Here is an 18,597-nt window from a genome sequence, read left to right as displayed (position 1 = left end):
AAAAATGAAGTTATGGTTTTCCATCTGTTGTCAATTTCGTGGGTGGGTGACACGCTGCAGCAAACTAACAATATGCACATCTCGGTCTTACTGTTAGAACAGATGGCTCAGCAATGTGTTAAGAATATTGTTTATATAAATATGATGTTCAAAAACTACACACACACACACACACACACACACATAGCATTTGTGGGGATTTACCAGGCAGGGAGTGTTGGACGTTATTATTAGCCATTGCTGTCCACATTACATTTATACCATATTGTTAAGAGTAATAAGCTGAAATAAGGGATGTCGTCTCTGTAACATTGACGAGGTGTTTAGTATTTAAACCTAGCTGACATTATTTGTGACGTTCTTTGCATAGTTTTAATTCTGTCTTGGTGGACGTTCATTACTCATGCATATTATGAAGATTCATCTGCAATCAGTCCAACAACGTGAACTGTCCTCTGTGTCTGCATCTCCTCTCCGACAGCTGTGGGTGAGGTGAAAGACGCTATTGAGCTTTATTATGGGAATTGTAGAATCCAGTGTCTTTTGACGCTCAATGCTAAATTAGTTCGAGTACCTTTCGACAGACGTTTTTTTTTGTTCATGTGAAACAAGGTCATAGTGAGGGGAAAGGGAAACCTGGGCAGTAGTGGGTGAAACTACTACAACATAGGGGTGATGTGATGCCCGTGTAGAAATCCTCAGCAATGTGTGGGTGAAATGGGAAAGCAATATTGCAATAACCACACAGTGTCATGTCACAAAACAATAATTATATTAGTTTATTTATTCGCCAATAAAAACCCACGGTACTGTTGGATCATTTAGAGAACTAGGATCCCACTGAACAGGCCTGGAAAGATGGAATTGCTCAGAGTTAATGGATGAATTTTGAAATTAAACTTTCCATGATATCTCAGGGATCTTTTACATTTTTGAAGGACCTCGTTGATCTCACTTCAGGAAGTTCAGGATTAGAGTGTGAGACTGCAAATTATTACCCTGCTGAATGAATCATTTAAAGATTTAAAAAAAAGTCCCTGATTAGAGTTCCGTACACCCACACAGCCTCAGGTTCCTGATGATTAATGCTGTTGATGATTCGCCTTCAGGTTTAGAATAAAACCACTAATTTATTCTTCTGCGCTCCTGCTATCAGTCGCTACAAAGAAGGGCAGGTTGACGGCCATTCGCCTGGTGAGAACGGTTCACAGGTTAGTAGTTGTTTGGCATGTGAGAAAGTGCACAAAACCACCAAATGTTTTATATTATATTTATTGTACCATGGCATTATAAATGCATCGGTGTAACAGCCGAGGCCTGGTTTAAAAGAACAACACACGGCGAGAAGTTTCCAAAAACTCTTCAAGAGGTAGACTGACTAAGCTGATTCATATTACAGCATGTAACATGTCCATATCTTGTTCCAGTACATAGCTCCACCCAAAGCAAACATTACACCAGGAAACAACCGCCATCAAGAATTCACACACTGCACTGTACCGTAGTACAAGTGAGGATTCCTATAAAGAAGATGAAGTGTCAACTCTTTCTCAGAGAGCGTAAAGGGAAGGTAATTACAATCTATTGCTCCAAAACTAATTTAAGATGAGTGTCCCCAAGAGTGGAGCAAACACATGGCTTTAATTCTTTGCATATTTATTTATATAGGAGGTCATCCCTGCCAGTGGCAAGAAAATAGCACTTTTCTTTTATCAGCTTAGGAATGATTAACACTGGTAGCTGCCTGTAGTTAAACAGTGAAAACGCCACAGACTGAATGAGTTTGTTCAAGCCTGCTGCGGCTCTGGGGATCCTGGAGGATTTTAGCTGCAGAGAGAGAGGAGGAGGAGGAGGAGGAGGAGGAGGAGGAGGAGGAGGAGGAGGAGGAGGAGGAGGGGGGGGGGGGTGCTGTCCTGAGCTGGGGGCTGCAGAGCCGGTGGGAGAGCGAAGTATGTGAGCAATGCTGCCGCCACCGTACCGATGGAGCTCGGGACAAACGGAGATTCGAACTGAACAACACACACTGGCAGAGCAGTGATAAGACAACATTGGACTTTAAGTTAAATAAATAAAATCTGTGTCAACAATCTTAAACTGATCAACATATTTACAATCAATAAATAGTTCAATATCTTCTGAGCAAGCAAAAAGCAGTTAGACAGTTACTTCAAATTAGACTCCTGCAACACTGTTAAGTTTGCTTCACCACTTGCAACAGCTTCCCATTAGGCTGACCACTTCCTGTGTGAGCCACATCCTGTTGATTTAAAAGCTTCTAACAGGGCAATAAGATGCTGCAGCATGCATTAACCCTTCTGTCCCCGGTAGAGAGCAAAGAGGAGGCACCGCTCGTCCACAAGACAGGCGCTGATGCTGGGATTTCCACCTGGTGACAGAACAGAGGGAGAACGGTAAATACAAGTCCAGTGGGACACTTTGTAAATGTAAACACACTGTGGATCATCTCATTCTCACAACAGAACAGCAGTACATTGTTTTATGTATTAGATACTGAGAAACCAGAATACATTCGACTACAGAGGAGCAGAAACCAGTACACCTCTTGATCAAACAGGCACGTGGTGCAGCAGCAGTTCTGCAAGTGTGCAGAAACAAATCTGGGTCCTCTGCAGTGACCACAGCTGTGGATCTGTAGCGTACAAGCAGCAAGGAGCAATAGTTCTCCCACATATCTACACATTTCACTTCTATCTACTTTAATTTAAAGAATAGCATGGGACGTAATGCCAGCACAGATGTACGTTTACAGATGTAGATTTGTGTAAAACAATCATCGGTCCAGGTGGGCAAAAAAAGCAAAACTCGTATTTGTCTTTTTACATAAATATGCCAGCAAAGCTCTTCGTTCCATATGGAAAGACGAGAGTCTACACTGGAAATGCGCACAGTTGGATTTGAACGTCACTTCGTCAGAGCGCTTTCATCGTAGAGCAAACAGGTGTTTGACCTCAGTGACAATGTTGTTTTCGAAAGGCGAAACTCCAACATATGGAGTGAAGCAGAATATTTCATTCGATCAAAACATGTGGTGAATTTTGGAAATGATTGCATCGTTTATCAACAAATTTTGACTTTTTGACTTGGGAATTTGTCAGAGACTTGGACTGGGTGCTGCATCGTTCACTTAGTGCCTGTTTTAGATAGAAGTCGGACTATTGAACACAATGTTTCTGTTACTTATCAATATATTTTTAATGTTCAAAAGCCAACATTATGATTGAAGCTTCTGAGTTTGCTGTGCAGCGCTATTATTTTTCATTTACGTAGATGACGATAGATTGGTAGATGCAGCCTGTAACAACAACATATAAGGCTACTGTAAAAAATAAAATAAAATATTACATGTATTAATCAGAGCACCCGCAAAAGAACGTAGATGCAGAGCGATAGATATATCTGGAATTTATAATTGATTCTTTCAGATCAGCAGAGGTAGGCGCGTAGAAACAACTGTTACAGCGCACAAATCCCCTACGTGCCCCTACAGCGCTGTCCATGGTCCTGAAACAACAGCCTGTCACAAACTGCGATGAATTCAGTGCGCACTACCGGCAATTTAATATTTTTCTCATTTTTCTTGCGCACCGGTAGTTCTCCCACCAGCCAGTTCTCTGTTCTGCCCCCTCCATAGGTTCTCTAGGTGATTCATGACCGTGCAGCGCCAAGATTTTGCCCCAAACCAAATATCTGCCCGTATCTTTTATTCACTGTATGCGTGTCTTTATTCTGCTGTATAATATGTGCGAGTATCCTCCTCCTAAAAGCTAAATGAAGAGCCTCAGCTGTGCATGCACTCCTGCCCATCTGACTGGCTGGTGTTGTCAAAATATGTACCAAGAAACACTTTACTTCTTGACAGAGAACAACAAAAGAAATGTGTATTTTAGTTTGTGGTGTGAATTTGTGGAATAGTGCAGATGAAGATTATATATATAACTATTATAGATATGATTAAAACAGTTTAAGAAAACTTAAGGTACAGAGGTGAGGTCAGGACTGTGACGCTCCTTGTTGATGTTGTTCTTGTTATTCTCTCCGTCTCTCTCTGTCTCTCTCTCTCTCCATCTCTCTCTCTCTCTCTCTCTCTCTCTCCGTCTCTCTCTGTCTCTCTCTGTCTCTGTCTCTCTCTCTCTCTCTCTCTCTGTCTCTCTCTCTCTCTCTCCCTCTGTCTCTCTCTCTCCGTCTCTCTCTGTCTCTGTCTCTCTGTCTCCGTCTCTCTCTCTCTCTCTCTCTCTCTCTCTCTGTCTCTCTCTCTCTCTCTCTCTCTGTCTCTCTCTCTATATATATATATATCTGCCAGCAAGGTTACAGTCATGTCAGAAAATTTGCACTTTCACATTTTGAAATAAAACAAATAATGAAGCAAAATGTCTTTTCTCTCAAAATTCTCAAAACTGATTGACAAAACAGATCAAGTCCTCTCCTGAGATTAGCAAGCCCTCTCCCAGGAGGTGCATTTCCTTTGAAACATTTATACACGCAGCTTTAAAGTGCACTGCTCACTGCTCATGTGCAGACCTAAGCTGGGATCTGGTGGCAGTTGATCAGGCGTTAATAATACAGTGTAACTCAATGCTTCGGCCGAGCAGAGTGTGGACCTTTCGAAGACTGACTGGGATACTGTGGCTGGGAAACACTGTTACGGAACAGTTTAGAAAATGCTGAAAGGATGAGAACATACTTTACCTATTTGCCTGAGAGCTGCTTCCTCATGCAGGACTTAAAAGAGGTGAACTTCTCCTCCACTCTGACGCCCTGTGTGTGTGTGTGTGTGTGTGTGTGTGTGTGTGTGTGTGTGTGTGTGTGTGTGTGTGTGTGTGTGAGAGAGAGAGAAAGAGAGGAATACTATTAGAGGGTCAATGTCATGGTGTCCCACTAGATGGCAGTATAATTTCACAAAAATCACTCGTCGCCAACCCAAAGGTGAGGTGTGTTTCAGTAATAAAAAGTGGCAGGAGTGTAATTTAGATGTTGTGGTGTGCAGGAACTTAAGTCTACCACCACCTAAAGAAAAAAGAGACATGATTAGCGCTTACTCAGAGCTGTAATTAAACAGGAGGGGTGGTGTTTGTGATGCTAATAGCTGCTTAAGTACTCTGTTCTGAAAATAAACCAGTATATCTGTGCTCAACATCAACCCACATTGGCCCTTTTGTCCTTTGCCCTGTTAAATCTGACTTGTCTTTGCATCCATTTGTTGATGTTAAGAAGCAGCTCACAAAGACCAACAACGCTGGTGTCATTCACATCAGCCAGTGCTGCTGCGGAGTCCAGACACCGACACCTCTGTCACCTCCAGAGTCATAAAAGAGCAATAAATGGCCTCTGCCGTCTCACCCCGCCGCGGCGGTGCAGCCGCTCCTTCATGACGCCGATGAACTCCTTGTGGCTGAGCTTATCGTCGCGGTCCTCGTCGAAGATGTTGAAGACCGTGTTGACCAAGTGGCGGCTCAGCTTGATGCCCGTGGCCACGTAGACGGCGCGGGTAAACTCCTCTGGGGAGGGAAGAAAAACAGCTGATCGGGGAGTAGTCTTCATTACAGATGTTTGCGACCAATATTTACATTACTTCAGCTTGAGACAACATCAGAACGATTGTGGGTCACCTGGATGGTTTGTTTGCCTCATTTGACTTACTACAGAAAAATAAGCATGACGTGACTACAGACTGTGAGTCTTCACCTTGACCAACGGAGCGGTTGGCGAAGTTGTACATTTGCATGGCGATGGTGAAATCCTCCAGGTTGTTTAGGAACTGGAAGAAGGACCTGAACTCCTCAAAGGTGATTCCCTGCGAAGAGATGACGACAACAAAACGACGCCCTTTTTATTCGCGAAACACAAAAGGATTGCAACGCGAGAAAATGGTGAAGTGCCGCAGAACACAGCGAGCGGCTGCGTGTGTCAACACTCCAGCAAAGGATAGCGCCACGATTCACACAGCACATCATCTGCTTCCTTTCATCCTGCAGGGGGGGGGGGGGGGGTCCTTTAGTTGTGTGTGGGACCTTGAAGCCAGCAGATAGATAACACACCCAAACAGACAGAGTATACTGTGCTGGATTTTCCCCTGTGCAGTATGGACACGCTGAGCTGTCAGCGGTTGGGGGGGGGGGGGGGGGGGGGGGAGGATTGTAGCTTTTGGGAAGAGGTCAGGCCCATTTTGCAGACTTTTCTAAGGCAGATTAACCTGATACTTGAATAAACAAAAACAACAAAAGTGATGAATCCCCAAACATCTCAGGCTTGGCTGATGACTCAAACACTGAGTCCATTGATCTCCACTCAACCGTCCCGCAGCTACTAGCTCCTTCTCTCGCCAGGGGCCTCGCCAAACAGGCAGCACACACGGCCAGAACAAACGGAGTAATGACTAATCTGTGTCGCTTTGCTGTTTTAACAAGGCGAGGGCCATAAAATATCCTTTAGCCCCTCACGACGAGACCCACTTGATCGTCAATGGAGATCTAGCAACAGGCTACTCGAGGTGGCTGAGGAGCTGCCGGCGTCTTTTCAGCGCGCCAAGAGGAAAAACAAATTAAAGCTTCAAATGAGGATGTTTCACTCAACAGACAATTCAGCGGGCGGTTGTAAAATAAATAAATCGTCCGACACTCACACAAAACAACAGAGTGCAAGTCTGTGAAAGGGAACTAATTCATTCAAAGGAATCGCTCAACATTTTGCAAGAAACACACTCCTTCCCTTTCTGTCTGGGAGTGAGATGAGAAGGTTACATACATTGAACTAATTATATTTAGATGGTTTAAGCTGTACAAAAAACGCAACGTAAAAGCAACAGTTTGTTATTTTTCTGGGAGTTACGTCATGGAACCAGGGCTTCGATTTTGAACATCGTAATAAGTCATCTCCTGGTTTTACAGGCGGCATTACAGTAAAGTGATGTAAATCTCTGAAATTAGACTGTTGCTGTTCAATTATTCTCGATACTCGCTTAGTCCTTATGGCCACATTCTTGATGATTGTTTATCAAAAAATCTCATTGTGTAAATATTTAGTAAAATAATAATCAACCCTAGAATATTGTCGCAATATCGGTACGGAGGTATTTGGTCAAAAATATAGTGATATTTGATTTTCTCCGCTGTGCTCGGCCCTACATGGAACTATTTTGTGTGCGGGCGCAGTGACGTCCTGGAGTGTTGTTGTCCCAATCAGGGTGTCAGGTCTTGTACCACATCAGAGTATGTATCACATGTCAGAGGTAACATGTGATGGCAAATCAGAAGGGGGGAAAAAGGGGCGCACCTTTTCGTCCGGCAAGCCGTGGCGCACGTTCTCCAGATACTCGCTGACGTCGTCCACGTTGGTGTAGCGAAGGAGGATCCGAGCAAAGTCTTCCTCGCTGATGGTGGGCAGGCCCTTGGAGTAGGAGAGGAACTCTATCTCGAGCACCTCTGTCTGCAGGTTGTCCATGAACCTGGAGGAGCGAGACGGACCGCTGACAGGTAACGCCACCACCACAAACTCACATGCACAAAGGAACGCTTAACATAGTCGCACGGTTTAGCCATCGGAGGCATGGAAATGATTAATGGCCTTATTACACTGTAAGATAATCATTTTCTCGGGGACATATTGATTCATTACAGAGCGAACAAAGTGGTTTTCTACTCACTCGTAAAAATCTTCAAATTTCAATTCAGCTTTGCCTTTTTTTCCAAAGAAGTGCACCAGCAGCGTTGTCTCTGTCTTTTCATCCACCTGCTAACAGAGGGAGAGGGACTTAATGAAACATCCTCATAGCTTCAATGATTTATCCAAACATTGAGTCAATTTGCACAAAATCCCAATCTGAGCTGCCAGAATGAGCTGTTTTCTAACTGAGTGTATCATGAAAACACCAGGTAAACATTAACAATGACTTCATCTAACCACACTGATAGCTTGCAGCAAAGATGTTCGTTAATACCCAGATTCTGCTGTCGAATAAGAGTTAATGGTCAATTTTTCACCGTGCCTCAAACCAAACAGCATTTCTCATTTCTGCACGATACAAACACGTGCCATGCAATAGATTCATTAAACATGCTACAGAGGAGATATTCGTCAGTATTTACTCTTGCTAACACGAAGACGAAATAAATAAATCCACAGTGCTAACATGGAACCTGCAGTACGGACAGTCATAGCCTGGTTCACAGTATTGACTGTATAACCAAAGTAATGAGGGCGTGGCTACCTCGGGGAGATCAGAAAACAGAACTCGACTTGTGCCACGTCTGAGAACATCCCACATGCCGCGGGCCTCCACATGCTGACTGTCTTTGTCAAGAACCTGTGGCAGCAGTTGAAGCACAGCTGTTAGAAGACAAAACACATCTGGAGAAGGAAGATGGATGGACAAACGTGGACAGCACTGAGGCAGGCAGGAAGAAAGAGATGCACAGACTGGAAAGAAGATGAAAAGTCAGATAAAAAAAACATCAGAGACAGACGGGCAGAAACAGACTGGGGCTGCCGGCGGTGTATCTGAGGCCCATCGGCCCTGACGTGGGCCTGCTCTGCAGCCATGCATGCAGCCTCTTGGCAGGACGTTGAGCCAACACAGCTAACACATGTCCAAAGCATGCAAGGCGTGAGAGCCGAAGGGTGGTTCATGCCAGGTTGTCATCATTTGATGTTAAGCTGAGAGGTAAATGCAAGTTATCAGACATCGCTGTCTTGTGAGATAAGTTCAGAGCAAGCGGCAACCTCCGGTTCTGAAAAGTGAAGCCGTTGCTGAAGTGCCTTAAACCTGCATTCCCTCTGATGGCCATCAGGGGGCGACTCTTCTGGTTGCAGAAATAAGTCCCATTTTATAGAAGTCTATGAGAAAACGTCTCACTGACTTTATTCATTACCTCAGTACATATTGTTAACGTGTTCATTTAGTAAACTATGGTCCATTTAGAGTGAAATAGATAGGTTGCAAAAAAACTAAATGACGACAGAAATAAACCAAGATGGCGACGGCCAAAATTCCGAACTCGAGGCATCGAAACTGTAGTCCACAAACCAATGGGTGACATCATGACGACTACGTCTTATAGTCTGTGGTGCATTAAATGCACATTTCCTGCTCAATGTTGTCTGCAACAAAAAAAAAATTTCCCTATGAGGTCAGGCTCCCGATCTCTGACGAACCAATCATCATCACTATTTGAGATTTTGTTATTTCAGGCTGCCTTGAAACATCTGGCCGGGGACAGCAGATGGAAATTAGCCTCTCTGGCTCACTTACAGTTCAACTGCTGATTGGTGTGCATTGTCCCTGAAAAATAAATAAATGAACAAATACAGTTGACACTGTTTTCACTGTCCCGCCTGCTGTGGGACGACTTTAACTGCTCGTCGCTTTTCCCGAGAGAGAGAGAGAGAGAGAGAGAGAGAGAGAGACAGAGAGAGACAGAGAGAGAGAGAGCGAGAGAGAGAGACAGAGAGAGAGAGACAGAGAGAGACAGAGAGAGAGAGAGCGAGAGAGAGAGAGACGACTTGATCACACAGCTAATTACGGAACAACTCTTGAAAGCACTGCGCTGTTACTCAACTCATCCCATGAAAAGATCCTGAAACACTTGTAATCAGGACATGCTCGGGGAAAGCCCGTGTTTTTGAAAAGATTTGACTTTTGAACTTTTTGCTGGAAAGATATGACGGAAGAAATCAAAACAAAAAAAAGACACACCTCGAGGTAAAGTCTTCAAACAGACGGGTCCGTCCCTCTGTCAGTTTGTGGGTTTGCCTGTGTGTGTGTGTGTGTGTGTTGAGTTCTTTTCACAGTTCTCCTCTCTGACTGGCATCTTCATGGTCAAAGCCATCACAAAAGGTAACCTGAGCCCAAATACCACTCCTCAAGAAACTGTAAAAATAAAACATGGGGGTCCGGGCGAAATGTTGTCAGTCTTCAGGTAAAAGCTTTTTTAAGGTGGAATCTCTCGCCCAATGCTGACAAAAGGCAAGTACATGAATCATCTTCTCTAACCACACATACACACACACACACACATACACACACATAAAGACAATGTCAGATAATGCTGAAGTACACAGTGGTGTATTTAAAATCCTGCGAATGAGGTTATCTTCTGTGCAGGTGCTGTGCGCAAAATAGATTTCAGCTTTGGAGGAGCGCATGCCAAAAATGCATGCAACAAGCAGAACGGTTCCATTTTCCTTCAAGGAGAGAGAACAATACATACACTGTGCGGCTGGGATGTGCGTTGACCGTACAGCTGCAGGCTCTGAAATAAAAGCGAGCAGAGAGAGAAGATTCATTTATAATTCACAGCGTATTTTAGAACAGGAAGATGGTTGGAAATGACTTTTGAAGCCATCAATTGATTTTCTTCAAGTCATAGCCGTCAAATTTATATGACGTGACATTACCCTCAACTTTGTCTTCTTGCAAAAGCATCATTATGTTTCCAAATCTAGAGTACCCATTCTAATGATCTGTTTGATGTGCTGTACGGGCTTCAGATTAACGCACGACCGTCCAGAGATGCTAACGTCTGTCCCGGCAGAGTAAGCTCCTCCATGTTGTGTTTGTGCGATAAGACCTCAAAGAGTCGCTCTTATCGCTCTGCTCAGCATTGCCTGTTTACATCCACCTGCATGTGGCACAAGACGGCACTAAAGAGATGAAAGCCTCAGACATGTTTTACCCCGTATGACCACATTCACCTCTGTGCAGTCCTCTCGAGGAACACAAAAGCCCTGTCCTGTTAGCCATTGGTTCAAATTTAAGAATCAGATCAATGTCAAGCTGCACTGATCTTTTTTTTCTTCTTCTTTTTTTTATCAATAATGGGTAAAAGGACTGTGTGTAATATGAGAGGGGTCACTCGTAGTGAGAAACCCAAAGAGAATCACCTGACTCTGGATTCCCTGTCAGCTCTACGGAGCATTCTAGCTTCTTTTAGCTCACTGTTTGGATTTCTTGCTCTGATAAAAACCCACTGTTCACCTGGAGCCCAGCACCAAACGACAGACAGACAAAGTTAGCATTTAGCTGGGGAACACGGCGTAGTATTTAGCTAAAGAGGCAGATATTTCCCTCAGGAGTTGGTGTCGACTCAAACGGAGCTAGAAGAAGACTGAAAATCGGACAGCTGGCAGAAACACGACTCCAAAGGAATGCTCATTCTGCCCTGTGTCTGCTTGATGTATCAATAGGCAACCGCTTGCTAACATGTTAGCTATATTACCTTCATACAGTGACAATATGTCCTTGTTGTATTCACAGTTTGTTGTCCCCAAGTGGCTAAATGAATGAATGCAGGTTTAAATGAATATATATTTGTTTGGCCACTTGGGGGCAGCAGAACGAGCTGAACGGACGACACTTGACATATCACTGAACACTGAACAACATAAGCATTGATTTAGAGTCGTGTTTCTTCCACCTTTAGCTCTGTTCTACACCAACTCAGTCTACACAAATATCTGTTAAAAAACAGCCCAAGATTGAGAGCGAAATTTGCAGGCAACTGAAAAAAACTAAACAATGAGGGGAACTGCAAAGTCAGCGATAATCCTCTGTGGGTTCATATTGACCAGGAACCCCTTTTACATTCCGCATTGCTGAGGGCCATGTTGATCTGTTGTTTGTACATAGAAATGTTGAGGCATTTGAAAGCAACACATACCCGCAGGGCAAATCTTTGCGGGTCTTCTGCAATTTCCTTTCTGACCTTTTTCTTCCGGAATATTTCCTCTAGCTGGTGAAAAGATGACAAGTTATCATGCAGAATGTGACACGATGGATCAAATGCATTTCATCATATCTGAATGATAATGAGGCTCGCACCACCAAGAACTCCCTTTTGTCCACCATTTCATTCCCGTCTGCATCAAACATGTTGAAAGCGATCCTGAAGCCTGCATGGGGCTCTGAAATCAAAAGGAGAAGGAGTTACGATGAACCTTTTTAGTCTCTTAAGTCTCTTCAGGACAGTTCTCCTTGAGTCAGTTCAAATATATACTTGCTTGTTAAAATGCAGAGCAGGAAGAGATACTCTGTGTAGCTGATGACACCTGGAGAAAAAAAAAGAACAAAAACATTGTCAAGCTGGCAAACTAAAAGGTAAAATGACCTCTTTTCCACACAAGCCGGCATGCGATGGCATTAACCTGTAAGCTGAGGCTGCTTACAGATGTTCAAAGTCATGCGCCCGAGAAGAATAAGCCATCCAAAGAAACAGTGCACGCCGTAAGACAAGAGTAATCCTCTCGCCCTCACTGATAACATCTTAAAAGGTGCCTTTTACCTCATGCTTGGTGTTCCCCCTCACACAAACACAGGCTTTACAACTGAGCTGACCTATCTGGACACAAACCCAAACAAATTTAAGGCCCACGGCTTTTGATCCCGTTCGAGGTAACAAGGTGTAATACACTCTCAAGTGATCTGTCACTGATTGGGAATGGGCGATTCAGGTTTTTGTGTCACGTCCTTCAGCTCCCTTTGTTGTGTGACACGGAGAAGGGAAGAGTGAGTGTCAGGAGACATCTCGGTGGACTCGGGAGGCTTCTCCCCTCTGACTCTGAAAGCATTCCCAAGCTTTTGTTTGCTCGGGAAGATAGAGAATCGAGCGCAGATAGTTCTGGGTGACTGCTCTGGGTGTTATGGGAAAAGAATTCAGGTACGAGGGGTTTGCTGCAAGGGGGGGGGGGGCACACTAGCAAACAAAGATGTCATTTTTTTTAGCTTGCAGTCTCCAGGCTGTTAATGAGTGGAGGTAAAGGCAAGTGAAACACGTGTTCAAACTGAGGTGTGAAAAGAGAATTAGTGATGCATGCCATTAGACAAAGTTCATCTGAAAAAAAAAAAGTTCTTGTCATCCCAGCTCTCTCTGTTTGGCAGGTACGGCCTTATAATGACAACAGATCTCTGGCTTCAAAGCCTTTGAAAGCTTAAATGGGTTGAGGAGAGAGAGAGAAAAAAACTTTTAAGATTCCAGCCATGTTTCTCTAATACCACACACCTTCACTCTCCTGGAGGGAGCCCACCCTTCCTCCTCCTCCTCCTCCTCCGCCTCCCTGCAGCTCAGCCTCTGAGCTCAAGTAGATGTTGTTAGACAATACAAAGAATTCCACAGCAACACTTCATACAGAGTGGCAGTCCCGGAGATGTAATCCAATGCCATTCTTAGGCTTCATAATGTCCGCGGTGATCAGGGGGGTGGCCGGTGGGACATGTCTCGACATAGTCGGGTTCAAACGGCTCCCTCATTCTCCAAAGCGACGCTTTGTTCGCAGATCAATCCAGTCCTTCCCCCCCCCCCCCCCCCCCCGACAAAGCCGCAGCGTTTAACAGCAGGATTAAAAGCCCCAAATCCCAGCATTGGCACTTAGCTAAAGCAACAGAGGAGAGAGCAGAACAGTGAGATCTGATGCTCCACTGGCTCGTATGGCATACTGAGCGGGAGTGTGCAGGCCCAGGTGGGAACATTTTAAAAGATCTTCACTCACACCAACAACTTCATTTTCCTTGGTGCATTGGGTGCCAAATAGTTTTCTGTCCATCGACTAATTGAATAAATGATTCAGATCTGATGGTTTCAGCTCGAACAGTCTTCATTGTGATGGAAAATGTGCAAACTTTACTCAAGTCTGATCGTCACCATTTTAAATCCATATGTTTAGAATATTTTCCAATCTCCTAAAAATACATTACAATTTGTTATAATTTGTAGGGAAAATAGAGAAGTTGTTGAATTAATTATTCTTATTAATTACCTTCTTTTAACAGCTCAGCTCAACATTCAAAGATGCCTGTTACAGTCACGCTAAATACAATACAATGTGTAAACAGTATAACGCATTCGAAAATAAATGAACAACTTCTTTCAAGGAATTTCCCACTTTCCCAATAATTGGTACCAAATGGCATAGCTTCTTACTTATCACATGTTTTATTCGAGAAAGCGTGAAGGATCATGATGCATTTAATCAATGGACCATTCCCTGCAGAGGTTACCTCAGAATAAATCTACAACATGTTACTGGAGCGATGGAGAGATAAGATGGTATTTACAACACACTCACTGCTCTGGAATATATACGAGGTTGACACGCACCAGAGCACAGTCTGTGCAATGCCTTTAAAAAAAATAGAAGCATAAAGGGGAATGGCTTAAAGTCAATGGGTGCTTGTGTAGAGCTGGAGCAGATGGAGCGGGTTACTTCACCTCGTTCACGAAGATTTCTGAACAAATTGGATGATCCTTTCCAAACAGGCGGGGTATCAGCCAGCATCTTGTCTAAGTCCTGACAGAATAGAAGAAAATCCCAAATCACTCATTCATTTCTAAATCCTGAGTAATCACGACGTAATGCGATGTTTGTCGGCATTACCGTAATTACAGAGGTTTTACACAGATGAAGAGATTCTGTAAAACAGCAACAAGTGCTTTGATGACAGAAGAACTCGCCTTTTTTGTGAGGGACTTCCATCCTCTCCTACCTAAAGGAAGCGAGGTTCACAGTTAGTGCATGCTGTCAGACTTTTACACTACATTTATTTCAATGTTAGGGTACTTGTGATTGATTTCAGTATTTACTTTTTATGCACCTTTATCATTCTAAATATTGTACTTTTTACTCTTCTACATTTGTCTGAAAGCTTTAGTTGCATTTCAGATCACATTTTTTCGTTCCTTTCGTGTCCAGTGAAAACAAAAACAGTTACTTGAGTAAAAAGTTTTCAAGGCCAAACCTTTACTTTAGTGGAGTATTTGTACAGTGTGGTACAATAACTTTTACTGAAGTAAATGGTCTGAATACCACTGGTGACGTATACTAACATATTTCAACGATGAATTCTATATTAAGAATATAGAACCGGGAAACAAAAGTGAAAACGGGTGTTCATGTGGACAGACGTCTCCCTGAACGCATTCCGATGGTCAATAAAGCAGAAGATAAGATGGAGGTGTTGTAAAAGGGAGAAAAAAAAAGAAGAAAAACTGTCCGGGAAACTGCATCGATAACAGTGACAATAACCCTCCACTGACACATTTTAGAGCCTGCGTTAAAAACTGGGATTATGATTGCCAAGTGATGGCTTCCTCTGAGCAGTTTGTGAGCTTTTGTCCTCATTTGGGAGCATGTATTTCTTCATTTCACTTATTGTTTCATAAAAACATACCTCGTGGATCTGATATGAATAATTTACATGACAGCACTTTAGGTTTTGACTCGAATGGTTCACTTCTAAACGGCCAGAACTCCACCATCCTCTCAGGAACACATCTCTTTTTACGGCCACAGTATAACCATAAAACACCATGATGGCTATTTTGCAACACATTAGAGAACAATGGCACGCGGTATGTTAACACATTAGTGCCCCTTATTTACCGCCCTCATTAGATGCCAGTGAAGACATGTCCAAAACTTGATGGCAGGCCACACACACACACAACTCACACCATAATCAATCGCAGTGATGCGAATGTCTTATCGTTACATTTATGACATCCATGCTCAGTTGTTTGGTCTCTCTGGGGCTCTGCGAGTTTGTTGCCACATAAATGAGCCATAAAAGTGGGGTTGCTGGGAAAGATGCCTATCTTTATGCAGGTGTTATGACTGAGGCTCTGCAAGCCGCAACTTATTGTCTGATGATGACACTTCACAGGCCCTCAGCAACAAGTAACGTTCCAGGAGAAAAACACGAGGGCTTGTATATCTTTTTCCGATCTCAAGTAATTGGCGGATGAAGGGGGTTTATCTGATGACTTGATGGAGGTGTAATTAAGTAAATGGTTGCTGACAAATGTGGCTAATTGACAGAGGCAGTGTAGCATCTGCAGTGCAGCACACTGGCAGTCTTCATGGAGGAAACTGAGACCTTCCCTTAAAAAAAACATTGATAGCACTTTGAAAAGAAAAAGAAATGAAACTTAAGTCTTGAAGTAATGTAATCACATCAGAGACTGTGTCCTCTGCCTTTTTAGACAAACTGAATTGGCCCGGTTCCACGCAGGAACTTTTCCAGGAACCTTCTTCGGAAGTCAAGAACTTTTGTTGCAAAAAGAGAAATCAGGGTTTAAATATAGCTGTTAACTCCCGAAAATATAATAATATATTAATATCCCTCAGAAAGCCCATGTTGACGTTATCAAGTTGTTTATGTCAGATCACCGGTCCGAAGTCACAAAAACATTCAATTTACAACAACGAGAGAGAGAAAATGAGCAAACCATCACATTTTTGTTCAATTAATTGATTGTCAAATCTGTTGTTAATAAATTTTCTGTCAAAAGATGAATTGATTAATTATTAAACCCGAGCATCATTAATGATTCCTCCCTTCCTCTAGACTCGAGGATGTTTCGTATTATGGGAAGGATACCATGAGCACTCACTCTTGGGTTCATTCATAGTCACAGACTCTATGAAGCTGAGTGGTGTCATGTAGAGCTGGCCCTCGTGCTCCACCGAACTGAAGAGGCGGAATCTGTTTTCATAGGACGACATGTACACATCTCCATCGTCCAGACCATAGGTCCGAGCCTGAAAACACACACACACACACACATACACCATCAGGAAATATTTCAAATCATATCAACAGATAACAGCGTCTGAAAGATGCATTTTATGAAATCCACGGCAGCTCTTCTTGTCACGGAAAGCCTCGCTCACATGGAACAACAAAGAGGCCCGTGCTTTAATTCAGTAATGGGGCGCATGTTCTGTCAGCCATAGTTGTCATCCCCGTGCACCAGATAATGTCCCTACAACTGTTCAAACCCAGCCAGATCAGAAGGCTGGATTGGTGAAGACAGAGTGGATCTCTCTGTCACGTGGCACAGTGCCAGGTCCACTGGGCACAGAGCAAACACCCAGGGAATGTGTGCCCCCCTCTGCTTAATAACCATTAACCCCCCTCTAACCACCCCCACCTCTCATCAGATGTCAGCCCCTCCGCCGAGCCCCAGTGTCCAGTTTCCTCTGTCCATGGATTCCTGCGGCCTGTGGCCACCAGTTGAGCGGGCCTCCCTCCAACACACACATATGAAACAAGGAATCTTCTGGTAGAGGTGTGCAAACCAGATCAGGTTTACTTGTTCGTTTACATGGCTGAGCTGAAGATACTTGCTAGAGCTGGTGTGTAGGCTATCAAGGAGCAGATACATATTGTATCTTGTAACTTTAACATCGGATAGAGGGCAAATAATTATGATAATGATGCAAAACCTGCAACCTAGTGTTAGAATTAGTTAAGTAATTGATTAATCAATTGAAATAAAATGTATCAACGACACTTTAAATCATCAATTGATCAAGAAAACATGCCCATATTTCCTGGTATCCAGGGTGGCAGCGAATAATTATTTTTTATTTCTGATTAATCCATAATATTATTTTTATTAATTCATTCAATTGTAAGTAGGTGATGTTGTGCCAAAAAGTCCTTGTTTATTTTTTACATTACATCAAACACAAGAAGCTGGAACGACTTAAATGATTAATACATTTACCAGAAAGTTGCTTATTGGTAGATTATTTGACTAATCCTTGCTCTGAAATAGCATAAATAGATGCACATACAGTATATATAGACTATATCTATATCTATTTGTCTTAATTGTCATACTGTAAATACTATTTATGCGACATGTATTCAGAAAAAGCAGACAAAACGTTCACTTATGGCAGCAATTAGGTCACGTGATCTAAGAACCGCCTCTGACCATTTTGCCGTTTCAGCACCAAAGGTCGGGGACAGCTCCTTATGCTGACGACACATTCGCGTTATTGTAGTTTTCACGTGCAGTGAAACGCAGTTGGAAATGCAGATGCTCCGTTCGTCATGTTAAGATGAAAAAATGACATAGGAAATTAAAAGTGAAGCATTTCTCACCACAGTACAGGCCACGTGAGCTGAACGTTCTCACTATATAAAGCCGCGCGGCTTGACAAAGGTCCCACTGTACCTTATCGGTGGCAGAAACTGATGGCAGCGCGAGATGCAAGAGTCGAGCCTCGACATGGCTCTTCAACCCGGAGCGTTTACCGGCGAGCGAGCAGCGGCGATAATAATAGGCAGCTCCGGCCGCGGCGGTGACGCACGCTCCAGCCGCGACAACTTTCAGCGCTGTCGTCGCCCTCGAGGATGTGTGTTGTCCCCGAGCCACGAGCGTCCCTGCTCTTAAGGTGTTAGTGAGCAGAGGGATAAGCCTGCGCAGGGCAGCCATGACTGTTTACACTGAGGTGTCGTAACTGAACACACACACACACACACACACACGCAGCAAAGAGCAGAGCAAAGCAGCTCGAGCCGCCTGCTGCTCCGAGCTCGCGAGACATGCCGTGGGTATTTCAAGTCCCTCTGGGATTACGGGGCGTCACATTCGTGAGAGTGAAGGAAATGTTGAAATCGTCGCACAAGCATATATAGCAACACACACTGACGTACTTGATATAAAGTGTCATAGTTTTGTGTGTATATGTTTTATTTGAATTTAAAGTAAAGCAGGTGCTCAGTTCACCACAGCCCCACCATCAACTCTTTCTCTCTCCCCGTGTTTCTCTTATTTTATGCCCCGGGAGAAGGAAAAC

At 43.6% G+C, this 18,597-nt stretch overlaps 1 protein-coding gene across 1 annotated transcript; it reads right to left on the bottom strand.

Moving 5' to 3' along the window:
* Positions 1–1,322: 1,322 nt before the first annotated feature.
* micu3b (mitochondrial calcium uptake family, member 3b) lies at positions 1,323–18,233 on the bottom strand (the record flags this gene model as incomplete). Its single annotated transcript, XM_079268753.1, is given in 16 exon segments — positions 1,323–2,386; positions 4,708–4,776; positions 5,359–5,516; positions 5,704–5,812; positions 7,291–7,462; positions 7,661–7,749; positions 8,225–8,320; positions 10,224–10,265; positions 11,673–11,744; positions 11,834–11,914; positions 12,009–12,011; positions 12,014–12,060; positions 14,217–14,295; positions 14,460–14,491; positions 16,398–16,545; positions 17,973–18,233. Coding segments are annotated over 15 exon segments (1,458 nt in total). The 3' UTR covers positions 1,323–2,386.
* Positions 18,234–18,597: the final 364 nt, after the last annotated feature.

Source organism: Melanostigma gelatinosum, assembly GCF_949748355.1.
Source record: "Melanostigma gelatinosum genome assembly, chromosome: 5".
NCBI lineage: Eukaryota > Metazoa > Chordata > Actinopteri > Perciformes > Zoarcidae > Melanostigma > Melanostigma gelatinosum.
The sequence above is the reverse complement of the archived record's forward strand: the minus strand, read 5'-3'. Positions and strand labels throughout refer to the sequence as shown.